The sequence below is a fragment of the Protopterus annectens genome, chromosome 3.part1 (assembly GCF_019279795.1).
Source record: "Protopterus annectens isolate FY-2018-M chromosome 3.part1, PAN1.0, whole genome shotgun sequence".
Lineage (NCBI taxonomy): Eukaryota > Metazoa > Chordata > Ceratodontiformes > Protopteridae > Protopterus > Protopterus annectens.
In genome coordinates this window covers 1,501,293,287-1,501,315,056 of record NC_056732.1, presented here as the reverse complement: position 1 = coordinate 1,501,315,056, position 21,770 = coordinate 1,501,293,287, and the positions used below count along the sequence as shown (strand labels likewise).

General features: G+C 41.7%; 1 protein-coding gene across 1 annotated transcript in view; it reads right to left on the bottom strand.

Annotated features, from left to right (window-relative positions):
- ABCF2 (ATP binding cassette subfamily F member 2) overlaps window positions 1-21,770 on the bottom strand; it is a 1,573,086-nt gene that overhangs the window by 1,034,051 nt on the left and 517,265 nt on the right. Inside the window, exon 8 of the mRNA XM_044067572.1 lies at window positions 10,307-10,366. Coding sequence (XP_043923507.1) covers window positions 10,307-10,366 — 60 coding nt within the window. The remainder of the gene's footprint in view (window positions 1-10,306; window positions 10,367-21,770) is intronic.

The window sequence follows — 21,770 nt, the reverse complement described above, 5'->3', positions numbered from 1 at the left end:
CAGATTTCCATCTCCTAGTAACTTTTTTTTTGCGGCCAATAGCATTAAACATAAGATCTTACCATGCCTGGGCAATTCAAAATCACTGCCCTAGTCCAAAAGGATAATTTCTTTAGTTATAACCATTTGCTCCCTCAACACTGACTTTTTGAAATCTGCCAACTCATTACATTCCCAGAAAACACATTCCCAATTACCACTCTCGTTCCCATCACACTTCCAACATTTGCTAACTACTTGTGAAAAATTCTTTGAAGTCTACTTGGTGCATAAAAATACCTACTCCAACACTTGAAAGCAAAAATCCTAAACCCTATGGATTTCATTGCATAACGGAAGTCTTACATGTCCTCCAACTGTTCCTGTGTAGATTTTTCCATTCTCTATTCCCAATCTTCTCTAATTCCCCCCCCCCCATTCTTAAAGTTATGATGCAATACTCAATATGCCCTAGTAAATTAGTCCAACAGCTAGATTCAATTAAAAACAACCAGAGCTTAGCACTACCTTTATCCCTTTCTCATTGCCTATACTTTTAATAATAGTTGCTGGGAAGAAAGGCAGTCTCTAACCTGCAGTCCAAACTTCTGTTTGCCCACCAGAATCATTTTTAACTCATACACCTTAAAACAGGTCCTACTGAACCAATCCATGCACAGGTACATAGTTTACCACTACAGCCCTTGTCTTATCTTCAATTATTTTACATTCCAAAAAGACTTGAACCTGATGTTCCATGACACTGAAATGTCCTTTTCTGGATTTAAACACAAAAATATCAGTTTCAAATACTTACTTGGCTCGTTTACCATACTAGCTATTTCATTTTATCTGCTTAATGACTAAATTTAATGGCTCTAACTTTAAAGGAAATAAGGGGGGGACACCCCTACTTAGTTTTATTAAATCACAGCTAGTCAGAAAGGCACCCTCCTGCCTTAAATATGTCCTACTCATCAATCCTAATAAAACTATCACAGAACACACATTAGAATGCAAATGCTACCATTGCCATACTCAAAAATCCCAAATGACTATCAAATCCTCTTTATGCACGAAGACAAAGGTACAACAGTGGCATTTTCTTACATTCTGCCTTCCACTGGATCACCGTTTTTCTGTTGAAGTTGTCAAATGTTTGTTGCCTCACCTCCATAAAACTACACTGATCCATCTCTGCCATTCTTGGCTACTATAGACACACACTTATGATTTAAAATTAAAATGGGCCTATATGACATAGGGTTTGAAGTTTTATAGGCTCATAGGTAGGTACTAGGCTATCTGCCAGAGGGCATCTATAAGCCTAGCCAGTGTGTGTCAGCTTTTGCTGCCCCATTGATTAATTAACTGAGCCAATGAAGTGATCCCAGGGGTGTATTTTCTGTTACCCATCCACTCAAGGTTTCTCTTGGAGTGTTAGTGAAGGGTTCTGCCTAATGTAGTTAGGAATTTTGTTCCAAAGCATGGGGAGTCTCTGTGACAGGAATCTATCCCTCCAACATGTTCTATTTATTGTTTGGCAAGGTTTAGCTCACTAGAGCGAGTGGCTCGCAGTGACTTGGATTTCATTAGGTGGAGCATGTCCATCAATTCTGAGTTGGACATGGCTTTGCAAGTGAGGCAGAGATCACCTCTGAGGAAGCGATATGCCACTGAGTACAGCTGGAGTTTTTCCAGTCGGGCTGCATAGGATGAGGCCAGTAATCCTCTTGGTGAGGTACTTTTGTGGTCTTTCCAGCTGTTGGAAGTGTCTTGTGAGGTACATCCCAAACAGGGCATTGTACTCTATGATGGGTCTGATGAGTGACGAGTAGAGGGACACTATAACCTCTATTTCTAGATGAGAACCTTTTAGTAATTAGATGGGCTACATAGAAGGATTTCCTAACTACTTTGGAAATATGATTGTCAAAGGAGAGATTACCATCTACCTGGGTCCCCAGATCGCTTATTACCTCTTCTGTATTAAGGGGGCTGCCACCTATGCGGTAATTCGTGGGTGTTTTGTTTTTCCCAAATGGGATGACTGCATTTTTTGGCATTTAGCTTGAGACCATGACTTTGACACCAGGTGTCCGTCTCAGTAAGGCTCTTTTGGAGAATGTCCATGTCAGCCGGAGAGTCAATTATGGCTCCCAGTTTGCAGACATTGGCGAACTTGGTTAGCTATAGTCCTCCTGTGGTTGCCTGTACTTCTGAGAAGTATAAAAAAAATCCAATCAGCACTGGAGGAGTAAAACAGTCATCAGGCGCACAAACGTTTAAATAACTTGAACGGAACTCAGACGATAAAATTAAACGCTTAACGAATCAGTGTTTCATCTCCCAGTTCAGACTTCATCAGACAAATTCAGAAATTAATGACATCACTATTTATACTCACATCCCATTTAAAATGTCCAATAGGAACAAAACTAAGGAAAAAAAATCTCTAACATTTGGAAACAACTTCGCAAACCCAATTTCAACCCTTAACCATTTATCAAAAATTATATTTTTAAAAACTCGTACTTTTAATATTCATTCGCACAATAAAATGTCCCAATAACTTCATTGTTATTAGTTCAAAAAGTCTTTAAAACATAAATACATCAAATATATGTGAAAAAAACTTTGAATATAACAATCCATAGACAACACTGCCATAAAGTGGCAGAAAGTGCAAAATACGCATAACTTTCATTCCTAACCAAGGATACATATTCTAGTAAGGCAGGACTACTTTGTTACAATCTGAGAAGTATATGCCGAACAGTAGGGGTCCCAGGACCGAGCCTTGTGGAAGACCACTTGTGACTGGTTTAGAGAGTCAGACCTTGAGCCGGCTATTCTTACCGTGCGAGTTCTGTCTGTAAGCCAGTTGGCAACCCAACTCATGACGTAGGGGTTTATGTTCGGGCTGGTGAGTTTTCTATAATTCCTGAATGGGCAATGGTGTCAAAAGCCTTGGCGAGGTCAAGGTAGGCTGTGTGAACTACCTTCCCCTCATCTATGGCCTTGGTGACTGTCTCGAAGAAGTCAACCAGGTTTAGTAGGCATGATCTGCCCTTAAAGCCGAACTGGGTCAGGTCAACTGTTTGGAGGTTCCCAATTTCTTTGTTAATGAGTTCCATGATGATGCGCTCCAGCACCTTGCAGACCAGGCTAGTCAGGCTTATGGGGCGATAGTTAGTTGTGGAGCGGAATAACCATTGCTGTGCGCCATTCTATGGGCACGTAGCCTGTGGAGAGGCTGAGGTTGAACTGTGTGTTTAGGTGGAGGGTTAGTTTGTTCTGTAGTTCGTGCAAGACGCAGCCTGGGACAAGATCTGGCCCCATTGACGCTGTGCTTTTGGCTTTTTGAAAGGGCTGTTTTCACCTGTGCATCTGTGATTTCTGGGACACTACACTTTTCCGGTATTGTTGTGGGCCCTTTTGGGGGGTGAAGTTTGCACTGAATCTATCTGCCAGGATGTTGGCAATATCAGTGGGTCTAGTATATTTTGTGCTAATTTGCACTAGCTCAGAGCATATCTGCGAGTTTCCACTTAGATTCTTGACATAACTAAAGAAGGCTTTGTGGTTATCTTTCGAATCCTTGGCTATTTTTCTTCCGAAGTTAGCCTTGGAGGATTTTATGAGGGACCTTCGATTCTTACTGATAAGGGATGTCTTTCCTTCTGGGGATTTGCCTTTTTTCTGAACTAGTTTCCTCCACCTATTGTATAGCCTGTTTAGGGCAGGGGTCCACCAGATTAGTTTTCTTCCCTTAGGGGAGCGAGTCTTGGTTGTGCTAGGGATGGCACGATCCATGCATCCTTGTAGGTGCTCAGTGTGCATTTGTAAAGGTTCCGACATCTTGGACACTGTTATCCTTTAGCGTGGGGGCTGTGAAACTTACCACCTCTGTCTTCAGTAAGGTGAAGTTTGCTATAGAAAAGTTTTTCACTGTGGTTTCCTTGGTTGGAGGTGGTGGTGTGATGTGGACATCCAGAGTGATTAGTTTATGGTCTGATCTAACCAGTGACGGGTTGACCTCCGGTGTGGAACACCTGTCACCCATGTTGGTGATGACCAGGTCCAATATGTTTTCACCTCTGGTAGGAGAGTTTACCAGCTGATCCAGGCATTTGAGTTGATAAATTCCAGGAAGCGCTGGACCTGGGAGTTTGTACTTGAGTAGTTTTCCCAGTTAATGGTAGGGTAATTGAAATCGCCCAATATCAGGGTGTTCGGTAGGACCATCATGTTTTCCAGTGTCTCCAGAAAGGCGGAGTGGTGGTCCTGGGTCATGGAGGGTGATCTGTAGCAGGCCACAATTTGCATTGCAGATTTGCCTGATGTTAATTTTACATGGATGATCTCGGTGGTATCATGCTGCGCTACTAACCTGGAGGTGTAGGTATCCTTGATGAATATGGATACACCCCCTCCTTGTGCGTTTCAGTCCATGTTCTGTGGCCGAAATGTGTGGCATGAGTTGTAACGTACAGTTGTGTACCTACCATAAATGTAGATGTTCGAGTGTATTCACTGTTGCAGTCATTACTCTTGGGTTATCCTGCTGGCAGGCGACCCGCAGTCGGCCAGAATTCCAAAGTCTAGGTCCGGCGTTGGTTGCTGTCGCCTCTTCCCTGACGTCAGTGCGCCAGGGGTATAAAAGATGCAGCAGACGCCATTTTCTCCAGTTTTTCTTGCCACAGATGTCAGGTGCCCCCAAATTAGTAGGTTGAAACAATATGCCAATAAAAATGCATGTACAGAAATTACATTTCCTTCGTCTATAAACAAATACACCCAATAGGTTGTATAGGATAGAGTAGTGCAAATAGACCCAGTGAAGAAAAAGGGGGATGGTGGGTGGGTAACCTGGACTGCAACAGTGAATACACTAACATCTACATTTATGGTAGGTACACAATTGTACTCTGTTCATAGTGTTTCACTTTTGCAGTCATTACTCTTGGGTTGAATCCCAAAGCTGAAGATGGGTGGCTGGCCTAAATAGGATTAGGAGAGGCTAAGAGGCCCTGCAGGACTGCAGTGGCAAAGCCTGCTCTGGACTTAAGAGTATAGAGGTAAGTGGTAGTGCTTTGTGAAGGTGTGCACTGAACTCCAGGTTGCAGCCTCCAAGATGTCTTTGGTTGGTGGTACGAAGGCTGCTGAAGTGGCTGCTGCTCTGGTGGAATGAGGCCTGATGCCCTTAGGTACTGATTTTCCATGTTGAGAACAACAGAAACGGATGCAACGGCCTATCCATTTAGAAATAGTCTGTTTTTGAGATAGCCTTTCCTTGTGATGCCGTAGCACAAGACACTAAAAGTTGCTCAGTCTTTCTGAAGGCTTTAGTTCTGTCCAAGTAGAAGCGTAGTTGTCTGTGTATGTCCAAAGAATGCAGAATTTTCTCACCCTTGTTCTGTGCATTTGGATAAAAGGTAGGCAAGTGGATGGTTTGGTTTAGGGCCACACTGGACACCACCTTAGACATAAATGTAGGGTTTGTTCTCACAGAAACCCTGTCTGGATGAAAAATGAGGAAAGGTACCACAGCCATGAGTGCTTGTAACTCCGAGACTCGCCTTGCAGAGGTTAATGCTAGGAGCAGAGCTGTTTTCCAGGATAAGAGTTTTATATCTGCTGTTGCTGCTGGCTCGAAAGGAGGTAGTGTGAGTTTTTCCAAAACATAATTGAGGTCCCAGGCTCGAATTGGTGCTCTCCTTGGAGGCCTAATGTTTTGGCCCCTCTGAGGTACTGCCTTATTAAGGGATGTGAAAAAAGAGGTGGTTCCGTATTGTAATGGGCTGAAATGACAGAGGCATGAATCTTAACTGATGAGAAAGAAAGGCCTTTGTTAAGCATCTCCGTTAAGTATTGTAAAATCTGAGGGATATTTGGCATGGATGTGTCAAAGCCTTGTTCCTGGTTCCAAGCACAGAATCTTTTCCATTTGTCTGCATAAGATTTTCTGGTACTGGGCCTCCTGGCCTCCAAGATAACATCCAAGACAGCTTTTGAAAGAGGAGTGTTCTGAATGGCTACAACATCTGCCATGCTGCCAGATTTAGGGTCCTGAGATGGCTGTGCAGGAGTTGGTTGTTTTGTTGCGTCAGCAAGTGAGAAATTTGAGGCAATATCCATGCTGGACATTGAGACAAGCTCTTTAGGATTGGGTACCAGTGCTGGTGTGGCCAGTCTGGTGCAATAAGTATAATTTTTGGCTTCTCTTGTCTTACCTTTAGGAGTAACACAACAAAATATACACCAGGATCTTTATTAAATAAAGCTTTTGGGTCTACACCCTTCATCAGTATAACTTAACATATAAAAAATCACCATTTAAATAGGAGAACATAAAGTCACATGCTTCAACCCAACCCACCTAACAATAAAAATTTAAAGCTACAATGAATCAATAAATATATGCAAAGTAGCACATAAAAAAAATCACATCTATAAAGCATATATATATTTATAAATAAACAATTTATACTGCTTCATATGAAATCACATGCACCATACTTAAAAATTAATAATTAATAATTAAAACTTAAACTTATAAAACTTCTCTCTGTCTTTTAGCCAGAACGGGCTTTAGACTAACTGAATTATTTAGGCCTGGGGCTACATCAGCTTGAAGTCTAATAATCCATTCTAGTTCTTTCAATTCCAATAAATTATTAATGTCACCCTTCCTCAGACCTACCTCTACCTTACAAAGGACTCTAAATGAAAAAGTATGTCCCACACCTTCATCCAATATATGCTTACTTAAGGCATTGGTGGGCAATTTCCTCCTGATTTCAGACCTGTGTTCCACCATTCTCTCCCTCAATTTTCTTATAGTTTTGCCTACATAGAATGAGGTGCAACACACACAAGTAGCCAAATATACTACTCTCTCCTCATGACAAGCAGTAATTGTTCTCATGGTAAATGTCTCATTGGTTATAGGATGTGTAAATGTAGCATCACCTGTATAAATGTCATTGCAACAAGTACAATTATAGCATTTCACTGTTTTAGCCACCCTTCTATCATCTCCATTTTTATTCTGAAAATCCTTGTAGCACAATTTCTGCTTCAAAGCTTCAGAGCTCCTATAGGCGAACCTAGGTTTATCACCTACTATAGACCTAATCTCAGGCATAGCCATTAAAATTGCCCAATTCTTCTCAATTATGCTACAAACCCTATGAGAATTTAGGTTATAGGTTGTCAAGTTCCTAACAGCAATATTACCCAACATCACCTGTCTAGTAGCACTATTCTCACTACAGCCTCGTAATATAGGTTCACACCTGGACTCTCTTTCAATAATTACATCTTTAATTACTTTATTTATAAATTCCTTCGAATAACCACTCTCCTCAAACTCCATTGCTATAGCATTTACCTGCTCTTGAAACACTTAATCCTTTGTATTTAATCTACTCAGCCTAATAAACTGTGCTTTCAACGTTCTTTTGAAAATATGAGGGGCATGCATGCTGCTTTTATTAACATACCTAAGGGCATCAACATCTTTTCTAAACACATTGGATTCCAAAATATTAGATTCCTTAAAAATTGTTGCATCCAAAAAATTCATAACACTATCTGAAGTTTCCATCTTGAAACTCAGGAAAAGTACAGTTTTGTACCTACCATAAATGTAGATGTTTGAGTGCTAATACAGCTGCAGTCATAACAGATGGGTTCTCCTGCCATCAGGCGGGTCCTTTGTCGGCTGAATTCCAAAGTCTAGGTCCGGCGCCGGTTGTCGTCACTTCTTCCCTGACGTCAGTGCGACAGGGGTATAAAAGAACCAGCAGACGCCATTTTCTTCAGTTTTTCTTGCCCCAGATGTCAGGTGCCCCCAGAAGGAAGGCAATACATAAAATTATGAAGTAATGCAATGCAATATAATCAAAAAACAGTAGTTGCAAGCAAATACACCATAAAAGAATACCCCTAGAGGGGAAGGGAGGGAAACCTGGACTGCAGCTGTATTAGCACTCGAACATCTACATTTATGGTAGGTACAAAACTGTACTATGTTCATCGTGCATACAGCTGCAGTCATAACAGATGGGTAGAATCCCAAAGCTAAGAAAGGGGTGGTAGGCACTAGGTGGAACTAGGAGGAGCCAAAATGCCCTGCAAGACTGCAGTGGCAAAGCCTGCTCTAGATTTGGAGTATAATGGTAGGTTGTAGTGTTTGGAGAAGGTATGCACAGAACTCCAAGTGGCTGCTTCCAAGATATCCTTGGTAGGAACTCCTCTGAGGAAGGCTGCAGAGGTGGCTGTGGCCCTGGTGGAATGAGTTCCAATGCCTGTAGGAACAGTTTTGCCATGAAAGGAATAGCAAAAGCGTATGCAGTGGGCTATCCATTTTGAGATTATTTGCTTGGAAATTGACTTTCCTGGAGCTCCTATCGCATAGGCCACACAGAGCTGTTCTGATTTTCTGAAAGGCTTTGTTCTGTCCAAATAATAACGCAGTTGCCTGTGGATGTCCAAGGAATGTAGTAATCTCTCCCCTTTGTTTTGAGGATTGGGATAAAAAGTAGGTAAATGTATGGCCTGATTTAAAGCTACCCTGGATACCACTTTAGGCATAAAGGACGGGTTGGTTCGTAATGAAACTCTGTCCTGATGGAAGATGATAAAAGGCTGGACAGCCATGAGGGCCTGTAGTTCTGAAACTCTATGAGCTGAAGTGATAGCCAGAAGGAAAGCTGTTTTCCAGGACAAATATTGCAAATCTGATGAAGCAGCTGGCTCAAAAGGAGGCAAAGTCAGTTTTTCCAGAATGAAATTTAGATCCCAAGCAGGTATTGGTTGTTTTCTTGGAAGTCTTAAATTCGTAGCCCCTCTGAGGAACGGTCTTAAAAGAGGGTGAGAGAATAGAGAAGGATCAGTGTTGTATTCTGCAGAAATGGCTGAGGCATGGATTTTGATGGAGGAGAACGAAAGTCCACTGCTTAGTAGTTTAGCCAAATATTGTAGTATTTGAGGTAAATTCAGTTTTCCAGGGTTCTGGCCCTTTTTCTCATTCCAGACAAAAACGTTTCCATTTTGCGGAGTAAGCTTTTCTAGTTGATGGGCCTTCTGGCCTCTAAAATGACATCCTGCACCTCCTTGGAGAGTAGGGCCTGCTGTGATGCTATGGAATCTTCCATGCGGCTAGACTGAGTGTTTTTAGCTGACTGTGAATAGTTTTGAAGCTGTGTTGAGTCAGAAGAGGCATTAGAGGCAGGGTCCATGGAGGGGAACGAGTCAGGCTCCTCAGGAGCGGGTACCAGTATTGCCTTGGCCAGTCCGGAGCAATGAGGATCATCTTTGGTCTGTCTGCTCTGGTCTTCAATAGGACTTTGGGCAGCAGAGGAAGAGGCGGGAAGGCATAAACCGTCATTGATGTCCAGCTGAAAGAGAGCGTCCAATCTCCAGGCCTTTGGGTGGAAGGTCCTCTAGCAGAATTTTGTCAATTGATGATTTTTGTGCGAGGCAAAGAGATCTATGTCTGGCCTTCCCCATTCTTGGATTATGTCTGTAAAAACTTTTGGATGCAACATCCATTCATGTGGATCTGTCATATTCCTGCTTAGGTTGTCTGCCAGCGTGTATTCCCTGCCTGGCAAGTACTGTGCTTGTAGTTCCATTTGTAAGTCCATGGCCATGTTCCAAGGTGATATGGCCAGTCTGCAGAGGGGATAGGAATGTGTTCCTCCCTGCTTGTTTATGTACCACATAACTGTGGTGTTGTCCGTTCTTATCAATAGTTGACCTGGTTGTAGAAGGTCCTTGAAAGCTATAACAGCATTTATTACTGCTAGCATTTCTTTTTGATTGATGTGAAGGTGCTTTTCTTTTTGGGACCATTTGCCCTGAATGCACCGGTCTGTCATGTGCGCCCCCCAGGTGTAGTCCGAGGCGTCTGTTGTGATGACTTGATTTGCTTGAGGCTTGCTGAATGGAAGACCTGTGTTTGCTTGACATGCTTGAGCCCACCACAGAAATTCCTTTTGCAGACATGGAAGTAGTGGTATTATTGTTTCCAAACTGTGGCTGTGTTGAGACCATATGTTTTTTAGGTACCATTGTAGTTTTCTCATATGCAGCTTTGCACATGGGATTAAGCAAGATGCAAGATGCCATGAACCCCAGAGCCTGCAGGATTTTCCTTGCAGTAAGCCTGGTGCAATTTGCCAGTGTTTTGAAATATTGAATCAGTTGCCCCTGCTTCTCTGGCGTGAGGCAGGCCATCTGGGTGTTTTGTGTCCAAATTGGCACCCAGGAAAATTATATTTCGAGAGGGTATTAGCCTTGATTTCTCTTTGTTGACTGTGTATCCCAGAGAGTTTAATAACATTATTACATAAGCCAGATGTTTCAGAAGAATGTGCTTGCTGTCCGCTTGGATCAGGCAGTCATCCAAATAAGGGTATATTTGTATCCCTTGAAGTCTGCAGTAGGCAATTACTGATGCCAGGCATTTCGTGAATACTCTGGGCACAGTAGATAAGCCAAAGGGCAATGCAGAGAATTGATAATGGGTTGAACCTGCAAGAAATCTGAGGTATCTTCTGCAATTTTGTCTGATTGGGACATGCAGGTATGCCTCCTTGAGGTCCAATGTTACCAGCCAAGACTCCTTGCCCAGCATGGGAAGAAGTTGCTGTAGAGTGAGCATCTTGAATTTTGGTACGAGTAGGAATGCGTTTAGGATGGAAAGATCCAAAATAGGTCTCCAATCTTTCCCCTTCCTTGGCACCAGAAATAGCCTGGAATAAAAACCTTGACCCTGTTCGTGTGTAGGTACCTCTTGAACAGCTTTCATGTTTATAAGATCTGAAATTTGCTTTTGTGCCTCTGCCCTTTGATTGTGTGGCAGTTTTGGCATGCCTCTCATTTTTGGAAGGGTATGAAAGTGGAATTTGTAGCCTCTATTTGTAATGTCCAGGATCCATTTGTCCTTTGTGACAACATGCCAATTTTTTGAGAATAGTGCCAGCTTTCCTCCCAAGGGGGCTGCCATTTGAGACCTGGTTGGCCTACAAAGGGGAAAGTCATTGGGTTTGCTTTCTGAAAGATTGTGAGTTGTCCTCACTACCTCTTTGTGTAGGAGCTTGCCATTGTCTGCCTCTGTACGATCCTTGTGGTTGTCCTCTGCCCCTCGGGTGCCTGTATCTGCCTCTTTGGGGTCTGTCCGTGGCCGGAAAGGACCAGTTTTTGGAAGGCCAATTTCTACTAAAACGTGGTGGTTGAACCTGCAGAAATTCTTTCACAGTTTGCATTGATTTAGCTTTTTCCTCCATTTTTCGTAATATTTCCTCAGCATTTGCCCCAAATAGTACATCCTTTTGAAGGGGGGCGTCTAGTAATTTAGCTTTGACATGATCAGGCAAGGTTTGTTCCTTGAGCCAAGCATGCCTGCGTATGACTAAGCCTGTAACAGCAGCTCTACATGAGGCCTCTAGAGCATCAAAACCACATTGTAAGGTATGTTTACCCACTTGTTCTGCACTATGCATCAAATCCTGCAACTCCTTCAAGTCTGGTTGTTCAGGTTGTGACATCTTACTTTTCAATTGGGATAACAGAAACTGTTGGTATTTTAGCACATGAAACTGACAGTTTAAGGCCCTCATGGTTAAGGTAGCCAAGGTATATACCTTTTTTCCCCACCTTTCTAAGGATCTGGAATTTCTCTCGGAAGGCAATGGATTTTTGGCAATGGAAGCCTTAACTCCTTTGGGTCCCTGTGAGATGGTTTCTAGGTCAGCAGCATGGCTTTTGTATAGAAATTGGTGTGAGTCAGGAACCCTGTAGTACCTGTCAGGCTTAACTGGAGCTGGAGGTAGAGTGTCCGGGTCAAGGCAGGCCTCAGAGTAAACATCATCTAGGATGTCCAAGACAGGAGGTATAGCCAGAGGCTTGTGCTGGGGTAACAAAAGAAATTCCCTGAGCCTTTTCTAGGAATCTGAATAATCCTGGCCTTCCCAGTGGAAGTGTTCCCTTAAGGTATGCAAAGTTTCCCCAAATGAGAAATCCTCAGGGGGGGATACAGAAGGAATAGACTCCTCTGCATCAGAGTCTTCAAAAGGGGAGTAAGCCTGTTCCTGATCATCGGAGTGGTCTGAAATAATGGATCCCTGATCAGAGGAGGGGGAATCTTCCTCCACTCTGGGCCTTTTGTCCGGAGGTGGCGGAGAACCTCTGATTAGAGTAATTAAATCCTCAGCCATTTTAAGCATCTGTCTCTTAGGCATGGGGCCTGGAGATGGGCCCTGTGTAACTGGTCTCTTAGGGTGCATGGTTGTTTTAGACTTGGTGAACGCCTTGATGGAGAAAGAGGAGGAAGGTGTGAAGACACCTTGAGTGGAGGTGGACCTGTCCACATTCTGTGTTTCAACGCCAAGAGTGGCTTCGGTATCTGTAGTCGGGGTGTGGGCCGAGGAGCCTGCGACCTCGGGTACAGGAGACACCGCCAAAGATGTCGTCGGTAGTCAGGGGCTGCGTAGGCGCCTCACTGAGAACTGGACCACGTGTAGTCGGCTTTGGCGTGGTGTCGGTAGAGGCCGCGGACCTCGAGTGTCAGTCCTTGTCTTTGCATTTTTTAGACAAAACCGGTGTCGGAGTATCTGACGACATGGTATAGTTAAATGCTTTCCAAAAAAAATGCTGGGCGAACGCCACCCGACGCTTAATAGTGCGTTTGTTGAATGTAGCACAACAATGACAGACCGAGACGTCGTGGTCTGGGCCTAAACAAGGTATACAGAGGGAATGGAAATCCTTATGCGGTATTTGCTTCCCACAAGAAATACAATTATTAACTTTGACATCAGTCTGAGGCAAGAAAAGTTTCCTCAACGGGGTACTTAGCTTTTAAGAAGACTTCGGTTTTCCAAATTTTTCGTAATCTCAGGAGCTGGCCGACCGGCACTTGCAAACTGCTTCGAGCACCGCGCGGCAAGAAAGACGGAAGAAAATGGCGGCGGCTGGTTCTTTTATACCCGTCGCACTGACGTCAGGGAAGAAGCGACGACAACCGACGCCGGACCTAGACTTTGGAATTCGGCCGACCGAGGACCCGCCTGACTGCAGGAGAACCCATCTGTTATGACTGCAGCTGTATGCACGATGAACATCTAGTTGAATCATTCAAGTACTGTAAACACAGATCCAAATCCAGCAAAGTACCCTTCCGTAACAAAGCAATCTACAAATCTCTTACAGAATGACACATATTTGTTGAACTCCATACTCTTATCTAAAATAACCCTTTTCTCCCATTCATAAAGTACAAGGTTGGCATAGGTGTTGACAATGGGCGTACCCATTGCCACACCTGTTAATTGAAGGAAAGGTTCACCATCAAAAATAAACACATTATGTAATAAAACAACTTCTAAAAGAGAACAAATGGTCTCAATGTCTCTTCCATTCATTTTAACCTCTTGACACAAAAAGTCACGTATGGCATTAACACCATATTCGTTGGGTATTACTGTGAAAAGTGAAGCAATATCCAGGGTAACAAAAAAGCAGTTATCCATATTATTAATACACTGCCATTCATATAAGCTATTCAAAAAATCATTTGTATCTTTAAGCACAGTTGTACATACTTTCAAATACTTCCCAAGACGCCTGCAGATATTTCGAAACAGGTTCAGTGACCCAACCTCCACCAGAAACAATAGGCCTCGGGATTAATACTTTTATGTATCTTGGGTATACCATATATTTGGGGAATTCTTGGGCAAGGAACAGTTAGATAATTAAATAGATCTATACTTATATCATCATTTATTTGAATGTCATAAATGACCATATTCACTTCACTAATTAATCTTTGTACTTCAACAAAAGAAATCTTTTTAAAAGTGGTGACATCATATAAAAGATCTTTAAACCTCATAAAATAATCATCTCTATCCATCACCACCACTGCTCCCTCTTTATCAGCTTGCTTAATTATTATACTAGTACACATTTGCAACTGTCTTAAGGCCATAAATTCAGAACGTGATATATTATAAACATTCTTGCGCACTAAATTGCTCTTATAATACTTCCGTAGTTCACATTCAACAATATTTGAAAATGCATTAAAAATGGGACATAATACTGGCATAAATGTACTCTATCTTTTAAATAAAGATGTATTCAGCATATTATCTTTAAAAATCATTTTGAGACATATTGCGTACAAAAATTTTTAAATCAATAATTGCCTTAACTATATCATCCCTAGCATTAGGGATGAATTTCAACCCCTTCGCGAGCAAAGAGAGCTGGGGTTCTGTTAAAACTAGTTTTGAAATATTAACAGTACTTTTATTAAGTCCATTGCTCGAATAGCGGGGTTGTTCAATAATTGCAAATTGTTGTTCCGTATCAATGTCTCCAACAGAACAACTCACATTTTTGCACAAAGTCCCATCATTAAAACCTACAGAGATAAAGTTCTCACCAGCATTAATAAAACGGACTAGCGTTTCGCGGTCTTGTTGTGTAACAAAGGACTGCTCACTTTCCTCTTCATCGACAGCATTTGTTGCTATTGTTGCTGATGGGTTAAATGGGAGTCCAGCGATTTTACTTGTATAGCAACCTTCTCTGGCTGCTTCAATAAAAAAGGAGAGAAGGAAGTAATCTCCCTTTGTAGAGATTTTAAAAATGCCCTCTTATGGTAATACCTATAATGAACTTTTGATGCAATGGAAACAATTGAATTTAAAATTAAGTGCTGACTATATGAAGTTGATGAACACATTTTTTGAGCCTGTTGAGAACAGGTTGATTGAAGAAATAGAAAATTCTTGAGAATACCATCATTAATATGCCTGGCTTTAGCGATTCACTAGAGTTATACCAAAACTTTTTGGCCCATATGCAATCTATGGATATGAAGCTACAGCAAAGGAAAAAGAATAAATTACAAAGGGACATTAATGACTAAGCAGAATCGAATCTTCTCTTGGCCCAGAGAAGAATTTAAACAATTTGTCCCAAATAGAAAATTATCGGTGGCAAAAAACAATCGTAATAATTTTAGTAACAGGCTGGGCTCATTAGATCAGCTTCAACCAACGAATAATGTGAGCACTGGTGCTTATACCTAATACTGTACCAACGAAATCCGCTTCAAAACCTGGTGCTGTGGAAAAAGTGAATGTAGCTTTAAATGATAATGAGAACGTGCTACAGGAGGCACAGTCTGGTAGTGACGTTGCTGAGGGTAGATGGAATGACTCTGTGCGTCCCAAAGTGAAGGAGAGTTAGTCGGCTAATGTACTCGAGTTAACTAAAAAATCTCTACAAAGGGAGATTACTTCCTTCTCTCCTTTTTATTGAAGCAGCCAGAGAAGGTTGCTATACAAGTAAAATCGCTTGACTCCCATTTAACCCATCAGCAACAACAGCAACAAACGCTGTCGATGAAGAGGAAAGTGAGCAGTCCTTTGTTACACAAGACCGCAAAACGCTAGTCCGTTTTATTAATTCTGGTGAGAACTTTATCTCTGTAGGTTTTAATGATGGGACTTTGTGCAAAAATGTGAGTTGTTCTGTTGGAGACATTGATACGAACAACAGTTTGCAATTATTGAACAACTCCGCTATTCGAGCAATGGACTTAATAAAAGTACTGTTAATATTTCAAAACTAGTTTTAACAGAATCCCAGCTCTCTTTGCTCGCGAAGGGGTTGAAATTCATCCCTAATGCTAGGGATGATATAGTTAAGGCAATTATTGATTTAATAATTTTTGTACGCAATATAAGTCTCAAAATGATTTTTAAAGATAATATGCTGAATACATCTTTATTTAAAAGATTGAGTACATTTATGCCAGTATTATGTCCCATTTTGAATGCATTTTCAAATACTGTTGAATGTGAACTACGGAAGTATTATAAGAGCAATTTAGTGCGTAAGAATGTTTATAATATATCACGTTCTGAATTTATGGCCTTAAGACAGTTGCAAATGTGTACTAGTATAATAATTAAGCAAGCTGATAAAGGGGGAGCAGTGGTGGTGATGGATAGAGATGATTATTTTATGAGGTTTAAAGATCTTTTATATGATGTCACCACTTTTTAAAAGATTTCTTTTGCTGAAGTACAAAGATTAATTAGTGAAGTGAATATGGTCATTTATGACATTCAAATAAATGATGATATAAGTATAGATCTATTTAATTATCTAACTGTTCCTGGCCCAAGAATTCCCAAAATATATGGTATACCCAAGATACATAAAAGTATTAATCCCCCCCCCCCCCCCGAGGCCTATTGTTTCTGGTGGAGGTTGGGTCACTGAACCTGTTTCGAAATATCTGCAGGGCGTCTTGGGGAAGTATTTGAAAGTATGTACAACTGTGCTTAAAGATACAAATGATTTTTTGAATAGCTTATATGAATGGCAGTGTATTAATAATATGGATAACTGCATTTTGGTTACCCTGGATATTGCTTCACTTTTCACAGTAATACCTAACGAATATGGTGTTAATGCCATACGTGACTTTTTGTGTCAAGAGGTTAAAATGAATGGAAGAGACATTGAGACTATTTGTTCTCTTTTAGAAGTTGTTTTATTACATAATGTGTTTATTTTTGATGGTGAACCTTTAATTCAACTAACAGGTGTGGCAATGGGTGCGCCCGTTGCCAACACCTATGCCAACCTTGTACTTTATGAATGGGAGAAAGAGTATTGAGTAAAACAAATACGTGTCATTCTACAAGAGATTTGTAGATGATTGCTTTATGTTATGGAAGGGTACTTTGCTGGATTTGGATCTGTATTTACAGTACTTGAATGATTCAACTAGTTTCCCGAGTTTCAAGATGGAAACTTCAGATAGTGTTATGAATTTTTTGGATGTAACAATTTTTAAGGAATCTAATATTTTGGAATCCAAGGTGTTTAGAAAAGATGTTGATGCCCTTAGGTATGTTAATAAAAACAGCATGCATGCCCCTCATATTTTCAAAGGAATGTTGAAAGCACAGTTTATTAGGCTGAGTAGATTAAATACAAAGGATGAAGTGTTTCAAGAGCAGGTAAATGCTATGGCAATGGAGTTTGAGAAGAGTGGTTATTTGAAGGAATTTATAAATAAAGTAATTAAAGATGTAATTATTGAAAGAGTCCAGGTATAAACCTACATTACGAGGCTGTAGTGAGAATAGTGCTACTAGACAGGTGATGTTGGGTAATAATATTGCTGTTAGGAACTTGACAACCTATAACCTAAATTCTCAGTGTTTGTAGCATAACTGAGAAGAATTGGGCAATTTTAATGGCTATGCCTGAGATTAGGTCTATAGTAGGTGATAAACCTAGGTTCGCCTATAGGAGCTCTGAAGCTTTGAAGCAGAAATTGTGCTACAAGGATTTTCAGAATAAAAATGGAGATGATAGAAGGGTGGCTAAAACAGTGAAATGCTATAATTGTACTTGTTGCAATGACATTTATACAGGTGATGCTACATTTACACATCCTATAACCAATGAGACATTTACCATGAGAACAATTACTGCTTGTCATGAGGAGAGAGTAGTATATTTGGCTACTTGTGTGTGTTGTACCTCATTCTATGTAGGCAAATCTATAAGAAAATTGAGGGAGAGAATGGTGGAACACAGGTCTGAAATCAGGAGGAAATTGCCCACCAATGCCTTAAGTAAGCATATATTGGATGAAGGTGTGGGACACACTTTTAGATTGAGGGTCCTTTGTAAGGTAGAGGTAGGTCTGAGGAAGGGTGACTAATAATTTATTGGAATTGAAAGAACTAGAATGGATTATTAGACTTCAAGCTGATGTAGCCCCAGGCCTAAATAATTCAGTTAGTCTAAAGCCCGTTCTGGCTAAAAGACAGAGAGAAGTTTTATGTATGGTGCATGTGATTTCATATGAAACAGTATAAAATTGTTTATTTATAAATATATATATGCTTTATAGATGTGATTTTTTATGTGCTACTTTGCATATATTTATTGATTCATTGTAGCTTTAAATTTTTATTGTTAGCTGGGTTGGGTTGAAGCATGTGACTATGTTCTCCTATTTAAATGGTGATTTTTTATATGTTAAGTTATACTGATGAAGGGTGTAGACTCGAAACCTTTATTTAATAAAGATCCTGGTGTATATTTCGTTGTTTTATTCAAGCAGTTGCAGTAACACCTATTGCTGAATTTACCTTTAGGAGTACCCTGGGAAGGAGAGGCAGAGGAGGAAAGGCATATACTGTTAGGTTTTTCCAGCTGAAGGATAGGGCGTCCACTTTCCATGCTTGCTTGTGATAAATCGTTGTGCAAAATCTCTGCAATTGATAGTTGTGTGGGGAGGCAAATAGATCTATGTCTGGGCATCCCCATTTTCTTATTATCATGCTGAAGACTTGTGGATCCAGTTTCCATTCGTGGGGATCCATGAGGTTTCTGCTTAGATCGTCTGCCAGAGTATTTGTTTTTCCTGGCAGGAACTGTGCTTGCAGGTGAACTTTGAAAGCCAATGCTGTGTCCCATAAGGTCATTGCTTGTCTGCAGAGGGGGTAGAAATGTGTACCTCCCTGTCTATGTACCACATGACCGTAGTAATGTTGTCTGTCTATCAGTAACTGTCCTGGATGAAGCATGTCCTTGAAAGCTGTCAGGGCATTTTGAACAGCTAGCATCTCTTTTTGATTGATGTGAAGATGCATCTGGTTTGCAGGCCATGTGCCCTGAATACATTTTCCTGCCATATGGGCCCCCCAGGTATAATCTAATGCATCCGTTGTCCGTGTTTGCCTGGCTGTGGGTAGACTGAATGGTAGACCCTTGTTGTGGTGACAGGCTTCTGACCACCATCGAAATTCCTGTTGTAGGCAGGGAATGAGTGCAATTACTATCTCCAGGCTGTGGCAATGCTGAGTCCAAACACTTTTTAGATACCATTGTAGTTTCCTCATATGTAGTCTGGCATATGGAATCAGTAGAATGCAGGATGCCATGAAACCCAAGGCCTGCAGGATATCCCTTGCAGATAAGTGGGTTTGTGTTGCCAATGTTATGAAGTAAGTTGTCAGATGTTTTTGTTTGTCTGGCGTGAGATAAGCCATCTGGGCAGTTGTATTTAAGCTTGCACCCAAGATTATCATCTCTTGAGAGGGCACTAGTTTTGATTTCTTTTTGTTTACTGTGTACCCTAGGCCAATTAATAATCTTTTTACAAACGCCAGATGCTGTAGTAGAATATCTTTGCTCTCTGCTTGAATTAGGCAGTCGTCCAAGTAGGGGCATATTTGAATTCCTTTTTGTCTGTAAAACGCAATTACTGCTGCCAGGCATTTTGTAAAGACCCTGGGCGCAGTAGATAAGCCAATGGGCAGTGCAGAGAATTGGTAATGCATTGAGCCAGCTATGAATCAGGAATCTTCTGCAAGATTGTCTGATTGGGACATGCAGGTATGCCTCCTTTAGGTCCAAAGTTACGAGCCAAGCATGGGCAGTAGTTGCTGTAGAATCAACATCTTAAATTTTGGAACTTCCAGAAACATATTCAGAATAGACAGGTCCAGTATTGGTCTCCAGATTTTGTCCTTTCGGGGTACTAGGAAAAGTCTGGAGTAAAATCCTTGCCCCTGCTCGTGTTGTGGTACTTGCTGAATGGCCCTTGTTTTTGTGCCTCTGCACATTGATTGTGTGGGAGGTCTGGCATATTTTTTGACCTTGGTAGAGTGTGAAAGTGGAACCTGTAGCCCTGGGACACTATGTTCAGGACCCATTTGTCTTGGGAAACCATTTGCCAATTTGTTGAAAAAAAGTGCTAGTTTTCCCACTAAGGGGGCTGCCAATAGAGAAGTGTTGGGGTCTGGAAGAGGAAAGTCATTGAGACTGTTTCCTGTAAGGCTGTGATTTGTCTTCTCTGCTTTTGGAGGTAGGAGCACCCCATTGTTTCGGCCTGTATGCGCCTTGGGGTTGAGATCTGCCTCTGGGACGCCTGTATCTGCCTCTTTGTGGCCTGTCTGACACTGGAAAGGACCAATTTTTTGAAGGCCAGTTCCTGCTAAACCTGGGTGGCTATACCTGTAAGAAATCCTTGACTGTCTGCATGGATTTGGCTTTATCCTCCATTTTTTTCAACACCTGTTCTGCTTTAGTGCCAAACAAATTATCATGCTGTAAAGGTGCAACTAGTAATTTTGATTCAACATGATCAGGCAGATTCTGTTCCTTTAACCAAGCATGCCTTCTAATAACAGTACCTGTTAACAGCGGCCCTGCAAGAGGCCTCCAGTGAATCATAACCACATTGCAATGTATGCCTTCCCACTTGTTCAGATGCATGCAATAAATCCAACAATTCCTCGTTTTCTGTATTTTCAGTATTAGTTGACAATTTCTGTTTAAGCAGTGACATTAAATATTGCTGATATTTAAGCATATGAAACTGACAATTTAAAGCCCTTACAGCCAGGGTAGCAGAGGTGTAGACTTTTTCCCCCCATCTGTCTAGGGACCTCGAATCCCTATCAGAGAGGACAGGGTTTTTTGCAGTGGAGGCTTTGACCCCCCCCCCCCTTGAGACCCTGAGATATAGTTTCTGGGTCAGTAGCGGGGTTTTTGTATAGAAATTTATGGGAATCTGGGACCCTGTAATATCCGTCTGGCTTGGCAGGTGCAGGGGATAAAGAGTCAGGGGACAGGCTGGACTCTGAAAATACATCTACAATGTCTAGAACAGGTGGAATAGCAAGGGGTCTGTGCTGAGGAAGTAGCAAAAAAGTCCCTGAGCCTTTTCTTTGATTCAGAATAATCCTGGCTTTCCCAGTGGAAATGTTCCCTCATGGTATGCAGGGTTTCCCCAAAAGAATAACCCTCAGGAGGAGAGGCTGAAGGAATGGAATCTTAAACATCAGAATCCTCATAAGGAGGCATGGAGTAATCCTGTTCAGAAGAGGAATCAGAGGAAATGGAAACCTGATCAGAAGAAAGGTACTCTGTCTCTTGCCTAGGCCTCTTAGGAGGGGGATTTGAACCCCTGATCAAAGTAATTAGGTCTTCGGCCATTTTGAGCATCTGTTTTTTAGGCAGTTTGAGCAGGAGAATGCTGCACTTGTTTCTTTGTCTTTAGAGCTGCTTTAGTCTTTGTAGCTGAAGATGGCTTAATATATAGTTGTGTAGGTCTGAAGACACCCTCAAAAGCAGATGCCTGCTCAGCGGCTCCGGACCCATCTGAGGGAATGATTTCCGAGTGTCCAATACCTTGAGTATCCAGAGGCCCGGTCGGCTCCACGTGGGAGTCGGAAGCAGCCTGTGGCTCTGAGGTAGCGGGTGCCAGGGGCTGCGAAAGCACCTCACTGAGAACCGGCGAATGGCCTAGTAGAGGTTTCGTCGTCGGTTTTGGACCTCGGATGCTTATCCTTTTCTTTGTCCTTGCGTTTTTTGAAAACTTCGGTTGTTGGCGGGTCCAACAGCATTGTACAATTAAATCTTCGGCCAAAGTAATGAAATGCAAAATCAAACAGACGCTTAATAGTGCGCTGGTTGAATCTAGCACAAAACCGACAGCTAGCAACGTTGTGATCAGGGCCTAGGCAAGGAATACAGTAAGAGTGAAAATCCTTATGAGGTACTTGCTTCCCACAAGAAATACAATTGTTCACTTTTTCTGACAACGGACTGGAGCAGGAAAAAAGTTTCCCCAACGGGGTACTTAGCTTTAATGAAGACTTCAGTTCTGAAATTCGAATTTGAAAATCTCAGGAGTCAGCCGACCGGCACTTGCGAACTGCTTC